General features: G+C 38.9%; 1 protein-coding gene across 1 annotated transcript; it reads left to right on the top strand.

Moving 5' to 3' along the window:
• Window positions 1-5,830: 5,830 nt before the first annotated feature.
• Window positions 5,831-17,019, top strand: drg1 (developmentally regulated GTP binding protein 1). Its single transcript, XM_036595675.1, has 9 exons — window positions 5,831-6,047; window positions 8,497-8,620; window positions 9,469-9,644; window positions 10,265-10,334; window positions 10,422-10,591; window positions 11,515-11,645; window positions 14,746-14,913; window positions 15,440-15,562; window positions 16,629-17,019. The coding sequence occupies exons 1-9, from the start codon at window positions 6,009-6,011 to the stop codon at window positions 16,726-16,728; spliced, it is 1,101 nt and encodes a 366-aa protein (XP_036451568.1). The 5' UTR covers window positions 5,831-6,008; the 3' UTR covers window positions 16,729-17,019.
• Window positions 17,020-17,302: the final 283 nt, after the last annotated feature.

The raw sequence follows: 17,302 nt of genomic DNA, 5'->3' as shown, positions 1-17,302 counted from the left end.
AGGAGTCACAGTATTGGGAGGGTTTTTGGCTGTCGAATCTGGCTTGGAGGGACAGATGTGTTTACACTTGTTTAACATCTGGCTTGTTTCATATCTCGCATCTTGTTTCGTTGACATTTACATTACAACCCTCATTGCTTAAATGAGATTTTTTGCATAGCTCACATTTGTGTAGGTAAATGACTCAAATCTGTCATTAATATGAACAAACTGGTGACCTAAACCTTATTAAGTCGTGACCATGACTTAACTGTCCCGTTCCCACACCTTACTAAGTTGTGTATTATTACATATTATTTTTACTTACATAGCGTGTCACTAGCAGGCCTCCGTAGAATCACGAATCATGCAGCAAACAAACTAAGCAGCAGAGTAAACTAACCCTCAGCTGCTCTTTATTAGAGCAAGACAAAGATGAAAAAAGGGTCAGATAAAGGGTTAGTAAAAACAAACACATGAATTCCAATCTGAGCGTTTCATTAAGGTTGCAAGAATACAAAGACCTAAAGGGTAAATCAGTGATTGAGGTGTAAACATTCAGAGTAGTTTGGTGTAAAATGGTTGATTGTAGAGGCTCTGATTTCTTTACAGTGGTGGTGATAGGAACCAGGGATCGCCATGACTAAAACACAAATATAGCCATTTTATTTAGGTTCAAAATGACCAGTGACCCTACACGTGCCTTGGTGATGATGGTAAAATAGTGGAAAATCTGAACATTTTTCTTTGGGGACTATTTTGCCTTACAATATCCTATGTGTACCCATATACCATGACTGGATTTTTACAAAATATACTGTCTCAAAACACAAATAAAGTCATTTTATTACCATCTGAAACCACCAGTGAACCTTACCATAAGAATGTCAGACATCAGACAGTGTATTCATAATTATTTCATGTAATAACTTTTTGTGAGGGAGCTTTTAGAGGTGGACGTCTGGATCTTTTCACCACCAGTTTCTCTAAAAAGGAACATTTCACACCAAAACACTCTGAATGACTCTGTTTCCATCTTAGCCATTTAATTATGAAGAAATTTTGAAAAAATGGGTGGAATTCCCCTTTAAAACCTAAACAGAGTAAGAAGTTAAATGTAAGAAAATCTCTGTACTCTATTTGACAAATGCATTAAATACGTTTACACACTTAGCGCCCCCTGGTGGATCAGGGACCCTATGTGATTGCCCCACAGTTGAACAGTAATTCAAGACACTTTCGCTTTTTCTAATGTTTTTATGATATCCATGGTGATAAAACCACACCGCTACACTGGGAACAAATTAGCACAAATTCTTCCCTAAAATCTAGTGTCCTCTCTGAAAGAACCAACCATACAGATTTTCAGCACAATTAGCTCATTTATTTGAATTATTCCAAAGATTTCATGAAAGTCTACTAAAATAAACACTGACAGAATTCAGGAGTTGCCCACTGGCTTCCATTGTAAGTATACTGTGAGTCTACAGTTTTCTATTCTTTTCTAAGCACAGGAAAACATATCAGAACAAACATTTTCTGTGTGCTACAGATGCAACAATAGAGATCAGATTGAAAATATGCTGAAGTATTTCTTAAAATGTAGAATTCACAAAGAACTGTGGGTCAGTTTTGACCAAAGAGACAGACGAGCAGTTTTCCACACAGATCACGCTTAGTCCAAGACTAAATAACCCTCACTATGGATACCATTTTTAGACTAAGACTAAGCTTAATCTTCACAAAGCAGCTGTAGGAGCAGAAGGCGGCGTACAGTTCTCCTACACAGATTGGGTCAGTACAGTACAGCAGTTTAAAAGGATATTTATTTTGATTCTTTTAGAGACTCCTGTGACGTGTATCTGATACCTGGTGATTTGTTGCCAGTTGCTCGCATGTTATGGACTGATCTATGATTTCTTTGGATGCCCAACTCATCTGATGGCTTGATGCTGGAGAGACCAGTGCATTATGTAGCCTGACGAAGCAAAAACACGTCTGACCTGTTCTGTCAGGTGGATGAGGTTACACAGTGTTTGAGATCAATGGTGGATCCAGCAATTTCACCAACATTTGAGTGATTATACTGTATGCAAAGTAATTATGAACAATAAAAAGATACTATTTAGCAAAAAATGTGTTGGTGTCTGAATGTTGGTAATTATGAATTCAACCTGAATTACTGTTTTGTTGTGGCATTTACTTTTATCCAATTATTATTATTATTATTATTATTATTATTAGATTCCATGTTTTCTGTGTAGCAACGGAATTTTTTCGTCCCATAGCAATGAGTGTCAGAACTTTGTGGCCAAAAGTTAGTATACCCCTCTTATGTCACCATAGAACTACACTAGCAACTATGCTAGCAACACCCTAGCAACCACCTGGAACCAGTCCAGTTTAAACTATGCACTATACAAACTATACACTATACAAATGTTTTGCAATCATTCTCTTTCATAAAATGTGCACTGTATTGAGATGTGTCAAGATTTAATAAACAGTTTATGAGGATAATTTTTCCAGAAGACAATCCATACCATCCCTGCTGAAAAACACGCAGAAACCATTCGAAATTTCTGTAGATTTCTGGTGGCGTACAATAGCCACTAATGGTATTCTGTGTTTTCCTGATGGACTGACATTACTGTGTAAAGGGCTCTAATGGTTTAACAGGTGTTCTAGGACTGATTCCAGTTGATGCTTTTCTAATGGGATCTGAAGGTGTCCTACAAGAAACTATTGGTCTCAATACCATCAGGGTTTTAATCCTAATGGCTGTAATGGTCTTTTTTTCTGCAGGGATTACTGACTATAGGACACCACCAGGAACTTTTAATGGTTTCTATATTTTTTTTTCAGCAAGGCTTTATTATTCTCTATTCTAATTTCTGACGCCTTTTAAGAATTAGAACAGTTTTAGTAAGACAAGCAAAACATTGTGATTCACGAAAAGGGAAGGAAAGTGGTCAGAGCGCCCCCTGCTGTTTGCGTTTAACGCACAGGTTACAGTGAATTGGAGGTGAAGCGCCTTTGAATTGTAGTTCTCTTGTGATTTAATCTCTTTTGTTATATTATTCAGACAAAAATCTATATCTTATATTCATATCTGTTGAGCTTATATGGTCACAAAATTACAAGTTTCAGCTTTCGGTGATATTTAATCCGTTATCAGAAATGTCTCCATGGCGAAATGAACGGCGATTCAAAATGTTTTGAACGCAACCAGCAGAGGGCGCAGGTCTGCACTTTCACTCCCCAACGGCATCAAAGATCACAAAACCGTTAGTTTAGGGTTCAAAATTATGATGCAACTAAACCAGTTAAACGATATCACATCCTCGGGCTGCTATATGAATTATGAATATGTATTTTGACTAATTCACTGTGTTTTTGTGCATAAAATTGTGATTTACCAATTAGCTTGAAGGCTAGCGTTCTGACCGTGCTGGATTCAGTTACTTCCCCCAGTATTCCTTCAGTGTTCGTCCTCCTGCGTAGACAGTGAGTGATGAAGCACAGAAACGCACTACGGTGAGTTATAAGGTTACAGTCGTTCTGTTGTCGTTTTAGCAGTACACACTTAAAATATGGTTTCTAAAGGGTGCTTTAGTGAAGGCAATGGTTCTATTTAGAACCATGAGTTCTGTGTAGAACCTTTTTGAAAATGGTTCTATATAGCACCAAACAGTTTTTTCTATTGTTACAAGCTTGACATCATAATAATAGTAGAACCATTTTTGGTGCTATATAGAACAACAATTTCTCTGTCAATCTGAAGAAACATTTCACCATGCAAAGAACCACCTACGCATTCAAATGGTTCTATATAGAACTCATGGTTAAATAAATAAATATATTTGGAATTTATTTTTCCAAATGGGGAAAGCCTGGGGGAAGGCATTATTTCAGAGGAAAAACATTGCTATTGCTAAACATTACTATTGCTTTGAAGGAGAGCTCCAGCAAAAAATTGAATTCTTATCATTTCCTCCCAGCCCCAAATGTAGTTGATCAGCCAAGATATGTTTGGTTACCCAGATTTCCTTAAAGTAATGCTTAAATCAGCATGCTGAAAACAAACTTTCCTCGAATAAAATAAAAAGTTCAAAGTAATTCAAAATAGTTTAGGTGCAACATACCACTATTGTATTAGCCTCCCCACCAGCGAAATTTCTGCATAATTAAATGGTTAAGATGGAAACAAAGTCACTCAGAGTGGTTTGGTGTGAAATGGTCCGTCCTGTATTTTGCATAAAACCACTCTGAGTAACTCCGTATTCAGCTCAAAATTTGAACTATGTGGAAATTTTAAAAGATCCGTGGAATTCCCCTTTAAGGCTACAACTTTCCATCAGGCCTTCTCTTTATTGTACCGTTTACTCGAGAAGGGGAATGCTGCAGACCGGAGCCCTAAAGGGGAGGTAACTGGGGGCGGGAGTCTGTTAATCATTTTTAGCATCAACCAATTAAATTACTACTATTGGCCGTCAATCACATTTTGCCTTGGCCAACCGCAGATTAGAACGAGCTGTCCGTCAGTTTTTGCATTAGCCAATCTAAGGGTCTGTCTGCAGACCTGCACTCTCAGCCTGTTAACGACATCAGTGCTGCTCTGACACAACAGAGTTTCCGTTGGTTTTATGAGGGAAAAACAGCGAATCACGACCTGCTGGGCAACAAGAGCTACACTGAATGTATATGAACGTTGTCATAGTGGTAATAAGGTAATTAAATGTGGAAACTTTCAAAATAAAGCCACGACGATAAAACATAATGTCGGGTTTATTCGCAGAAACACAAACACACTACTGAAACTGATGAAAGCCAGGCTGAAGACGATCAGAATAAAACCTGATGGTTTTGCTTCCTAATGGGAATTGGCTTGATGCCGTTAGAGAACTTTAGGAAACGAACAACTGTATATGGAATCAGTCCCAGAACAGCTGATTAAATAATCTGAATCCTTTACACTGTGATATCAACCCAGAACACCATTAGCGACTACTGAAAACCACCAGCAACAGACAGACACTTTTAATGGGTTCTGTGAATTAAATGTAGTTCTCTAGCCGTGTTCTGGACGGAAAATGGATTAAGTGATGAAATCGCTAAGCAGAAGCAGCCAAACGTTACCGTGTAATCTGGATGTTGTGAGAAGGAGAACGCTGCAGACCCGAGACCTAAAATGATCATAAGAACAAAACACTGAAGGCAAACAGTTCCATTAGGAACTAAGTGGCTATGAAATCACTTTTTGCGAACAAGCAAAGTTTAGGTGGAATCAGTGTTTGAATAAACTCAGAAAAAGACATTCCAGTCAGAACTGCATATGAGCACATATTTCTATATTGTGCTCATGTATTTACCTACAAAGTCAGGAAGAACATGTTCTATCAGTTCACTGATGCTTTCATGTGTGATGGTCTGTCAGAGTTTGCATGAACTCCGTCCTGCTTTACCTGCCAAAGAGACCTAAGCATGTACATATAAGCATATAAGTGAAACAATACTTATAATAATGGCTTGATCTGAAATAAGAAATTCGGTGATATTTAAGGCAACTTCAAAACTTTAAACTATCTTCCCACTTCCGCGTGCCTGAACAGTATGGAACGCCTTTTTGCACTTTCCTTCAAACCATTGGCTGATGCATAAAATGAGAGACAGGTAATTCCCACTTGTGATTGGCCAATGCAAGTTTTGATTGACAGTCCACCTCTGTTATATGATTGGCCGATGCAAGAAATGATTGACAGTGCCTCCGCCCATTCGTTACGCCCACTCGTTCTCCGGGCTGCAGATACATATGCTTGTGGGTTTACTCCTCACCAGCAGGTGGCGATGCGCCTCCCTCCGTTCAGTAACGAGAAGCCGCGAGGAGCGACAGCATGACAGTCTGAGCGCAGTAGCCGGGATAAAAGCGAGAAAGACAGCGATTTTCGGACAGAACAGTCCACAAAAAGCGTCAAATCCGTCTACTTTACTTTTTTGAATCCTCCTCGGAAGGAACCAACGCCAAAAACATGAGTTTACTTGCCAAAATTGCCGAAATTGAGAACGAGGTTGGTATGTTTAGCATGTTAGCGGCGGTGCCGTTAGCTCCATTCATATGGGTGGATTTATTTAAGGACTTTAATTTCACATCAGAATGAAAATCTCTCAGTTCTCACTCTTATTTTAGTCCACAACATGCTGTATCTCCAGAGAGGCTTAAGTTGGCTTCCTATTCGCCAGCTTCTTGTTCGATTTTTTCCGTTTTACCTTAAATGTGGCAGAAGTTACATTGTGGCGCTTGAGGCGCCAGTGTACGATTTAAGGTGGAACGGGAAAATTCGAACAAGAAGCCGGGTTCAATTTCGTGTATCTCCACATATTTAGTGATACTGATCCACTCCAAACATGTTAGTGTTAGTTGGCACTGCCAAGATTCACTACCAACTATAAAACCTAGCAGACCTTTGAATGACGTTATGTAATATCTACTCACAGTATAAAACAAAACAGTTCATCAGGATTGTGTGATATGGAAAGCCTTGCGTTTATGTTTTAGTGTCATAAATAAAGTGGATGGACATGTATGGTAATAGTATTATTAGATAAAGTGCATGTAAAATACATGTATTAATGCATTTAATGCATTTAAATAAATATGCACAGTCATATATTGCATTAAAGGGGAATTTCACAGATTTTTCATTCAGTAGTTAGAATTTAAGCAAAGTCATTCAAAAAACTTACCAACACAGATTTACTTTACAGTGGTGGTGATAGGAACCAGAGGTCCAAATGTCTGCAGCTATCCAAAACCAGCAGTGAACCTACACGTGTCTTCTGTTATATTTGTGTTAAGTTATATTTATGTAATGTTAATCCAAGTTTTCTTTGGGGACTTTTGTCTTAAAACACTCTGCCTGTCTGGTTTAAGCAGATTATTAATGGATTAAAAATACTTTGGATGGATTAAAGTACATTGATTAAAATACGTTTTAGACTAAATCTTTGTCACACTGCTACCACAAAACAACACCTCAGACATCAGGCAGTGTGTTCGTTACAATTTTATATAATAACTTTCTGTGAGGGAGCTTTTAGACATGGACGTCTTGTTCTTGTCACCACCACTGTGAACAGTTCTGACTGTAAATTTCTCTAAAATGGAGCATTTCACACCAAACCACTCAATAACTGTTGACGTGTTAACCATTTATTTAATGTAGAAATTTTGAAATATTGATGGAGTTCCCCTTTAGTGCATAGTATTTGTTTTGTACTATAAATGCTCATGGAAAAAAGACTCAACAAAAGTCAGCTGCGCACCGCTCTCCTGTTGTTACACTCTGGAATAGTGTACAAGCATGTCTATATATCTTTTCCTTAAAAATTCAAACACAAGACTTTACCCAGGCCCTCTTCTTTTAGGAACAGGTGTGCCATCCTGAATTTCTTATCTAACTGGCTTATGAGGGCTCTAGTTCTGTCTGCTAGTAGAGAACCTGCTGGCTCTGGATTTCAGACAGTAAAGTGAGATAGAATCAGATGACATGTCAGAGTAGCTCCACATAGTTATTTATGTGGTTGTATAGCGTGGGGGTGTAACGATACATAATTTTGATGCTGTACAACTTTTTCAATCATATTAAAAACGTGTACATTTCTGTTCATCATTCCAGACAAATTTCTTATTATTTTTTTTCCCCCAGCTTACTAGTGTCCTACTAACCATTTGAAATCTGTGAAGTTATACAGGACCAACATATTAGGAGCATTTTACACATTTATAATTGCAACAGTGGTTTTATGTTATTAAAAATGACGGTTCCTTTTGAACTTCTGATCTTTTTAAACTCCTGCCGCATCGTCCTCTAACAAAATAAGCTCCAAAAATCAATAGAAATTATAAGCAACTTTAGAAAAAGGCCTGAAAGGGTGCACCCAGATGATAGTGTTAGTTATTAATGTGTAATCAATGCAGTTTTAAGTTTCAGTATGCTTTTTTGTACAGCTGAGCAATTTGGGGAAAATATCTCATTGCGATTTTTCTGACCAGTGTTATGACTGTGATTTAAATTGCGATTAATAAATTAGTTTTCTATTTGTTGATTTCAAAGGCTGTTATTTTGGCCACTTTTTCTGCTTTGAGGCTCAACATGACTGCAGTTAGTTGTGGTTATGATGTCACAGCACATGGGTGTTTTGATGCTTCTGATTGGTCTAACTTATTTACAGGCAGTTCACTCTGTGCTATTAGGCTCAGTTTTACTGCTTAAAACCTAAGACAGCATTGTTGATAATACAGGCTATAATACAACTTGCAGCTGAACAGGTAAATCAAAATAAATACAAGTAATCTTGCATCTGTCCTGCAGTTTTCAATGATGATTTTTCTGATTTTTTTTAATACTGTATTGAAATCGTTACACACTTAGCAATGTGGTTCTTGCCTCTGCTCAAACTGTTTGTCATTCATAGCACTGCCGTGACTCTTGCACTGTGTTTTGTCCTTTGCTGTAGATGGCTCGTACTCAAAAGAATAAGGCCACAGCACATCACTTGGGGCTGCTGAAGGCTCGACTGGCCAAGCTCCGGAGAGAGCTCATCACACCAAAGGGAGGCGGAGGAGGAGGCCCTGGAGAAGGTACGAGGAGGATGATGTAGGCTGTTTCCAAAACTCTTCCCTCTTCACAACGTGGTGTACTATTCAGAGCAATCTTAAAATCCCACAGTGCACAGCAATAGGTATTGTACAAATGTTACCCATAATGCAATGTGTCATTTGGTTTTGAAGATTCACATACAGTGTCTCTTAGTGTAACCCCAGGGTAAAAAATGTTTACAGCCCATTAAATCTTAAGGGCCCCTAAATAATATTAATGATAATAAGTTCAGTTCATCTTTTACAAATCCAAGGATGTTTACATTGAGAAGGAAAACATCCATGCAAAAAAAAAAAATGATGTGGGAGAGAGTTCCAGAATTTAGAAGCGGCAGCACTGAAAGGTCTGCCACCAACTGGCAAGAGTCTTGTTTGTGGGACTGCAAGACATCCAGTGCCAGAAGATCTGAGGGAGCAAGATGGACAGTAAGGATGAAGGAGCTCATTAGGTGTGTAGGGACGAAACCATGAAGGGCTTTGAAAGTTAGCAGGAGAAGTTTGTAATTGATATTGGAAGATGTTGGTAACCAGTAAAGCTGGTGGAGGATGGGATCGGGTTGATGTGTGCAGTGCACTTGGTAAAAGTAAGGGCTGCCGAGGTGTGAATGGACTGAAGCAGGTTGAGCAATTTAATAGGGAGACTTTTGAAAAGAGTGTTGCAATGATCAATGCGAGAGAAAATGAAGACATTTACCAGCAAATATAGTGCTCCAGTGTAGGGAATAGTGATTAGGGGACCATTTCTTTTGTCTATAATAGTGTTCTGTATATCTGTAGTATAAAAATGAGTTTTTTGGATCATCATTATAGAAACATTCTCTCTGTTTCAGGCTTCGATGTTGCAAAGACAGGAGATGCACGTATCGGGTTTGTGGGTTTCCCCTCTGTAGGCAAGTCGACACTGCTAAGTAACCTGGCTGGAGTCTACTCCGAAGTGGCTGCTTATGAGTTCACCACCCTCACCACTGTGCCGGGGGTCATCCGCTACAAAGGAGCCAAAATCCAGGTTTTTCTCACAGAAATCACTTAAATATCTCTTAAAGCGGTGGTTTTAAGACTGGTCCTCAGGGCCCTCCAATCATTTTGCTCCAACCTCATCCTCAGTATGCAGGGAGAGAGGAAAAATATGGACTCTCTGGAGCGTCCCTGAGGACCGGTTGGAAAAATACGGTCTTGAAGCGAAAGTAGAAGACTGCTACTACTGTTTTTAGCTACGTGACGGACGTCTGACCATGTTTATAGAAAACAGTATGTTCTACAGTATCAGAAACCACATAAGCAAGTCCAGCTTATTACCTAATATGACGATTTTGATATGGAGGTAGCACCATGCTAATTGGTGGGTTTTATACTTCCATTAGTTGTTAGCTACATCTGCCTTGTAGCTCCAATTCAAAACTAAAGAAGCAGACTTTGACTTCTAGGTAAGTCGTTGCTGATTGACTACATTCTGGGCAACTTTCGTTTTAATATTATGCGTGCTTAGTTTTGCATCAAGGGCAAAACTAAAGTATGTAAAAAGTGAGTTTATTGCATATCAGAATATCTTGCCAGTTGAACGCTTTCATTTAAATGACTTTTTAAGTTTTGACACTAACTAATCATCTTTCTGCTTGTATGTTGCAGCTGCTGGATCTCCCAGGTATTATTGAGGGAGCCAAGGATGGTAAGGGTAGAGGACGGCAGGTTATTGCAGGTAAAATGAACAGGATTTTCCATACAAACACAGACATCTACACACTATAAACCATATGAAGCCTGCTGATGTTCTTTGTGTTTTTAGTTGCTCGCACCTGTAATCTCATCCTGATCGTTCTGGACGTGTTGAAGCCTCTCGGACACAAGAAGCTGATCGAGCACGAGCTGGAGGGCTTTGGCATCCGCCTTAACAAGAAACCGCCCAACATCGGCTTCAAGAAGAAGGACAAAGGAGGCATCAACTTCACTGCTACTGTAGGTTCCAAAATACAGCATCGACCTGGTTCACTCACTAGCACCAAATTTAACAAACAGCTGCAAGAGTAAAATTGAAGTCAAGTCGAGCCAGATAATATAATTTTCAAAGTTAACACATTAATAACACATTAAAGCAGCACTGTGTAAGCTTTTATTGTTGAAACTGAAAGAAGCTGCATTACAGAGTCAGGAGATTAAAAACAGGCTAAAATATGTGAGTCGTCCTGTAAAGCCTAAAATCATTTAAAAGTCAGAGACGTTGGATCAGGGTTTTTTTCACCATGTCAAACGTCTTTACATGTTAATGTCACATGCATGGGCTCAAAAAGAAGGTCTTGCTCTGTGTTTAGGTCTTAAATGATTTCAAAATCAACATTATACTGGTGAAGATATGATGACAACAGTAGATAACTCACTCCCATTATCGGAAGACGTGTCCTTCACCAAGTTTGACCGAGTTCTCTTTGCATCGCTTTCACTCATCACATGCTAGGGGAGAGGGTGAAGCACAACCCCTGCTACAAAATGTTCTTCCACACATTGCATGCAATTACAAATTTTCAACAGGAGAGGTCTCCAAATCTTACATAGTGCAGCTTTTGATAAATTTAATAAAAAATAATTTACCATGATAAATTATTAGTGGCATTAACCCTGTTAATGTTAATTTAGTTCCATTCATAAACGTCTCAGCTTTAGTTTGTTGCAAAATGTAAAATATCAACAATTCAAGTCCAACTTTAATTCCTTTTTTAGTGCAAAAGTGAGCATTTGTAAACTATTCAGGATAATTACTGTAGCTTTTTTTTTTTTGTAAAGCACTCCTCAGATTGAAACCTTGCCTGTTGTCCATTTTCAACAGACTTCCCAAGTCTCACTCAGTCTCCTGATGTGTCTCTCTGTATCCTCTTGTCTCACAGTGTGCTCAGAGTGAGCTGGATGCTGAAACAGTGAAGAGCATTCTGTCTGAGTACAAAATTCACAACGCTGACATCACCCTGCGGAGTGACTCTACGGCTGATGACCTCATAGACGTTGTGGAGGGAAACAGGTAAACCTTTACTGCAGCGTCTGCTGTTTCCTGCGCTCTAACTCATTCGGCTTAACTCTAATAGAGCTTACTGAGGTGATCCAAAGATGTTAAGAAAGAGAGGACAGCAGCCCAGTGAAGACACAGAGAAGCACAGCTCTGCAATAGAAATGCATCTGTCAGTATACTTTGGCTGTGTTCCAGTCGGCTGTTCTGTGTTCCGCATTGTGTATACACTCGTACACTAGCTAATCAGTTTTAAAAAAGAAAACTGACAAGCATGTGCTTCCCAGTGGCAAGAACAGGATTTGTACTGTCATGAAAATCCTGGAAAAATCATGGTATATGAAATGGTATAGAAATTTGGAATTCCAGGCTGGGAAAGGTTATGGAAAATAACAAGTCCTGAAATTCCTGGATTTTTCCCCATGCGGTTAATCACATTGAAGAGTCTAGATCACATAAAAAAACTGCAAGACATGAGGCTAATGTGTCTGCGTGCAGACTAGCTGATTCACCACGTTTACTAACGTGAGTCTTAGTTAGCAGAGGGGCAACATTCAGGATGTTCGCATTCCAAACTTTGGAGGATGTTTTGACGTTTAAACACTGGAGAAGGTGAATCAACAAGCCAGATGAAAGGGGAAACACGTAACTGCTGCTCCTTAAACTGAGACGAACAAAACTAGCTTCTTCATTGTGTTTTACAGAGCTCATTCTGCACCACGGTTGCCTAAACAAACATCAGCTCCTTCAATCCCATTTCTTATTTTTACCCCTGCCCCTTGTTTTTAAGTGTCACCTTGCCCCTTGGAACTAAGTTACAAGGGGCAGTGGTTGAAATCTTCCCTATGAAATGGAACAACCCTCAAATAAAAAAAGAACGGTACTTCATTAACAGGCTACTAGCGGTGCTCTGTAGGCGACCCTGCCAGTCTGCAGTGATAGCAGAGGAGGGTAAAGTTCAGCCTCAACCTCACTGCTGGGCTTTAGTTAAATTTAGGGGAACGTATGTCTTCAAAGAGGGGGGGGGATGTGAAAATTGTTTATTATCGTCCACCCCTAATTCTTCAGAGATATGAAGCCGAAGTCAGCTATTCGCCAGCTTCTCATTCGAATTTTCCCGCTCCAGCTTTGGAAGAATGCACCAGAATGTAACTGGGAAATTTAGCTATGCCAATATAACGGTTATTGTAAATTCTTAACGAAGAAAATGGGTTTCTTTGGTTGTGCAGCCATCTTGCCGGTTTTTCTTTTTTTCCTTATTACACTGTTTGGAGTGTGTCTCTGAAAAACCTGTTTGGAGGACGTGTAGCCCTAACACCTCGCCCTCCCCCTCTATCTCAACAAAAATCAGGACACCCTACACCTAGGAGTGCACGCACAAAAAGGAGGGGTAGAGCTAAGTGGTAGGGACAAGGGGTGAAAAGGGATTGAGCCAAAGGATTGTGAGCTAACTGTTGAGGTGCACAGTGCGCATATATATATATATATATATATATATATATATATATATATATATATATATATATATATATATATACACACACACACACACACACACACACAGTCGTTTTTGTACTCTGGAGTACTTTGTACTCTGGATGCTCAAAGTTGTGAACTGACTCTCGCTACATCCTCGTCTTAAAGACCGTAAAAATTAAATAAAAATTACTGACATTGTGGATTTGGAGGGACTAAGATCACTGAGAAACATGGGAAGCCTGATAAATACATTACCTCCCCTCACCATGTAAAGCTAATAGAACTTAAGTTAGCTAACTCATTTTGTTAGCGAAAGAAATATTATTTTTTGTTGTTGTTAACTTGCTGTATTTAGTAGCATATGTAGATTTAATGAAATGAGAAATGGTGTCAGCTTAATCACTCTGATGTGCATTTCCTACATGGCTGTCTTGTGTGTTCTGATGAGAACTCCAAAACATGTATCTCCAAAATACTAACTTTATAGGAGCAGGAAAAACATTCTTAACTGTCAGTGTCAATGATGTAGATAAATAAAGATAAAAAATATAAATAGGCGATGAATGATATATGTATATTTTTATTTAAAGATGCGAAGCACCTGATGGTTTGTCACTCACTCACTCGCTCACGTTTATCAAGAATGTCCACAAGGGGGAAGCTACTGGCACTCTTTTAACTACAGTAAAAACAATCTAATGTTAGCTAAAGTGGTGTATTGAGCATTGTGGACACGTGAGAAGTGCATGCTTTATAGGACTTTTGGGTTACTACGTGCTGGTGCTTTACATCAGTAACATTGGTTTGGACAGCAGCGATGTACACACACGCATATGTAATACCTTTTATTTTAAGACTGCCTTAGTAGTCTTGAAGACATTTATGTTTATGCTTATTTATGTATGAAAATATTATTTAAAGCAGCTTGTTCAGCTTGTTCTGTTTAGGACAAATGGTAATGTTAACCTAGGGGAGAAGCTACAGAGCTGCTTTCATCTCTGCTGTGATGACACCGTTGATTAATGCATCTTTTTTTAATTGTTGTCAGGGCCGCACTGGGACACTTTAGAGTTCACACTGCAGATGTGGTCATATGCGTCCCTGAAGGTGGTTTAAGTGATCGGTCTCTGAGACACATTGAACATTATTCACACCTGTGCTTGGTGCTGTCCATTCAGGATCAGATCACCCAAGATGTCACACAAGTCTCAAATTATTATTATTATTATTTCAAATATTCGTCACATTAGATCAGACACAACTGCTGGTAATTAAATATTATTTTCTAACAAATGTGCTGGCTTCTTCCTTTGTGCCTGGGATAATGGGAAATCCTGAAATTTTGGCCAGGTACATACTGTTGTGTCCTAGAATTTTGCATACTTGATGCAGCAAAGCCAGCCAGAATTCTACACACCAGCTCTGCCTTACAGTTAAACAGAAATGTGTGTATTGGACCGTGGCCAGAGTTGCTGTTTGGAGCTTTGTCATGGTGCATTGTGCCTGGAAAAATAAGTGAAGACAGTGAGTCATGTGTCAGATAAACACTCATATTCTCAAGGCTTTTGGTGAATGTTGCTTAGTGTCCTTCTCCCCACCCGTAGATGTTAACATGTCATTTTTTTCTCTTACACAGAGTTTACATCCCCTGCATTTACGTCTTGAACAAAATCGACCAGATTTCCATCGAAGAGCTGGACATCATCTACAAGGTTCCTCACTGTGTGCCCATCTCCGCCCACCACCGCTGGAACTTCGATGACCTGTTAGAGAAGATCTGGGACTACCTGCACCTAGTTCGCATGTAAGGAATCCTCACCACACCAACCTCCCTTCAACCAGACACATTACTATAGCTTAGAGCAGTGGTTCTAAACTGTTTTTTCCACCAAAGGTCAAATATTTGACTTTTTGATTTAAAAGAAGTTGTTTTTTTTTTTTGCATGTTTGTTTAAAATGCATCTAGCCTACCCTGCTTTCAGTATCCACCTGAGATGTGATGTTTATAGCCGAACACTCAGTTAAACAAGGTTAAATAATCCTAATAAAAGCTTTCTTAGTGTGGCCTCGAAAAGGAAACACACATGCTTTTCTCTTACATTGAAGACTAGAAAAGATCTGTTTTGTGAGGCATGTTATTTTTCGTCTACTTAAGCTTATTTGTAAAATGTATATGAGGGGTTAAATGTGTAAATTGCTTTTGGGTTGCAATTTAATGATAAAGTGAACAACTATGATGAACACATTCAATAAAAGATAAAATAAACCTCTTTGTACCCTCTCACTGGTAGAAGACTGTTGGTGATAAGTCTTTTTTTTTTATTCCTCAGATATACCAAACCAAAGGGTCAGCTTCCTGATTACACGTCTCCAGTGGTTCTGCCAGATGGACAGACAGCTGTTGAAGATTTCTGTCTAAAAATCCACAAAAGCCTCATTAAGGAGTTCAAGTAGTAAGTGTCCCCCTCTCTGTGAACCCAACCACTCCCGGAAATCTGTTTTTGCAAGTTGCAAGTTTATTAGGTGCACTTACCTTGTACCTACGTTCACTGGCCATTTTACCATAACTGTTCACAGTTTATCAGCAGCCCTTCATACTATTCATCAGTGGAAGGAGACCATCATAAGACCACCACTGCCCAGATATTGCTTGAATGATGGACCTTTTTTTAGCACAGCACAGCAGTGATACTGACATAATATATTATTGGGTGTTGAGGACTTTTATGGCAAATATGAAGATGTACATCCTGGTTAAATACTGTTTAAAGGAATATTTTGGCAAAAAATCAGATTTACCCAATTTTCCCCTGATGTAGTCAGTTAACCAAGACATGTTTGGAGTCCAAATTTTGCTTCTTCAGAACTGGTACAATATTAACAAACACTAGAACTCAGCAGTCACCCAAAGTCTGACACAACTGGTCCAGCTAATAAAGATCAGGAACATCTGGATATTAGATCCAAGTGAATGAGATTGTGATTTAGACTGATTGTGCAATGTAGACTTATTACTAGTATTGTAATTTACATTGGTACTGTCATTTATTTAATTTTTCATGACGTCAGTTATCAGCTAGCCTTGTGTCGTCCCAAAGCTAATCAGAAAATTTTAGGCTGAAAATGTTCATTGTAGTCCCAAAAATGTCCACAAGCTACACAATCACCACAGAGGAAAAAAATCATTTGTTGAAATGGCCAGGATTTCCCACTGGTGTGAATGGGGCTTTTCTTTTTATCTTTCTGTACAAAGGGGGAAATGAGGTCATCTCTCACTTTCTCAGGAGTCATGTGACACATTTTAGGGAGTATTTTTACATTCCAGCTTTCACTTCACTATTGCTGTCTGATATTGAAAGGCCAGTATCATGATGATGATTAACGTGTGGCACTAGTTTGGCTTAAACTTGAAATAAGCCTTACAACAGTGTAGCATATCTGCTCTGAACTGAACATTCTTGGTGTGATGCTGTAAAGATTTGATAATGTCGGCTGACCTCTCGTGTTCCCTGTCTGCAGTGCTCTGGTGTGGGGCTCCTCTGTTAAACACAACCCTCAGAAGGTAGGCAAAGACCACGTGCTGGAGGACGAAGACGTAATTCAAGTGGTCAAGAAGTAAAAGGACTCTAAAGCTTTGCATGACCTCCCCGCTCTTTTCATCGAGCATTGAGACATTTCCAATGGCCCAAAAACACTCTCCATGATGTCAACATCATACAGTGGCTTTTTGATTATTATTTTTTTCTTTGGACATTATAAAAATATATATATGAATGTAAATGTTGCATTTACTCTTTCCATCACAAACATTTGAAGCCACATATGGGTTTGAATGCCATTTTAAAAAGACGAGAAACACCCGGTTGTGTCTATACGTTCAAAATCTTAAATAAAACCATGAAATTGTGCATTTCTGTTGTGTCTGTAAGTCTTACGCAGCAGCTTTCAAAGACATGGGTTTGAAGTCAGAGTTAAGAACACGCTTGGGACTTTTAACTGACTTGGAGTTTAGACTAAAATCCTTTTGCTTTGATTGACCCTATACCTTAATTATGTGGTTTTTTTGTTATTCCATCTATGTACAAGTACACAGTGGAGTGAAATCATGTTCCTTCAGGAACATGGGGCAACATGCATTCCTTTTTGTCACTACCAAAACAGTGACAGTTTTTGCTCATTGTGAGCAGAACTTA

Source organism: Colossoma macropomum, unplaced genomic scaffold (genome assembly GCF_904425465.1).
Source record: "Colossoma macropomum unplaced genomic scaffold, Colossoma_macropomum, whole genome shotgun sequence".
NCBI lineage: Eukaryota > Metazoa > Chordata > Actinopteri > Characiformes > Serrasalmidae > Colossoma > Colossoma macropomum.
This window is presented reverse-complemented; position numbering and strand designations above follow the sequence as displayed.

Excerpts from the sequence above, each read along its gene's own strand:
- drg1 (XM_036595675.1), top strand. The coding sequence starts at position 6,009 with ATGAGTTTACTTGCCAAAATTGCCGAAATTGAGAACGAG. Across the intron at positions 10,592-11,514 it reads GCATCAACTTCACTGCTACT|TGTGCTCAGAGTGAGCTGGA; the intron begins GTAGGTTCCAAA and ends CTTGTCTCACAG. Across the intron at positions 14,914-15,439 it reads TACCTGCACCTAGTTCGCAT|ATATACCAAACCAAAGGGTC; the intron begins GTAAGGAATCCT and ends TTTATTCCTCAG.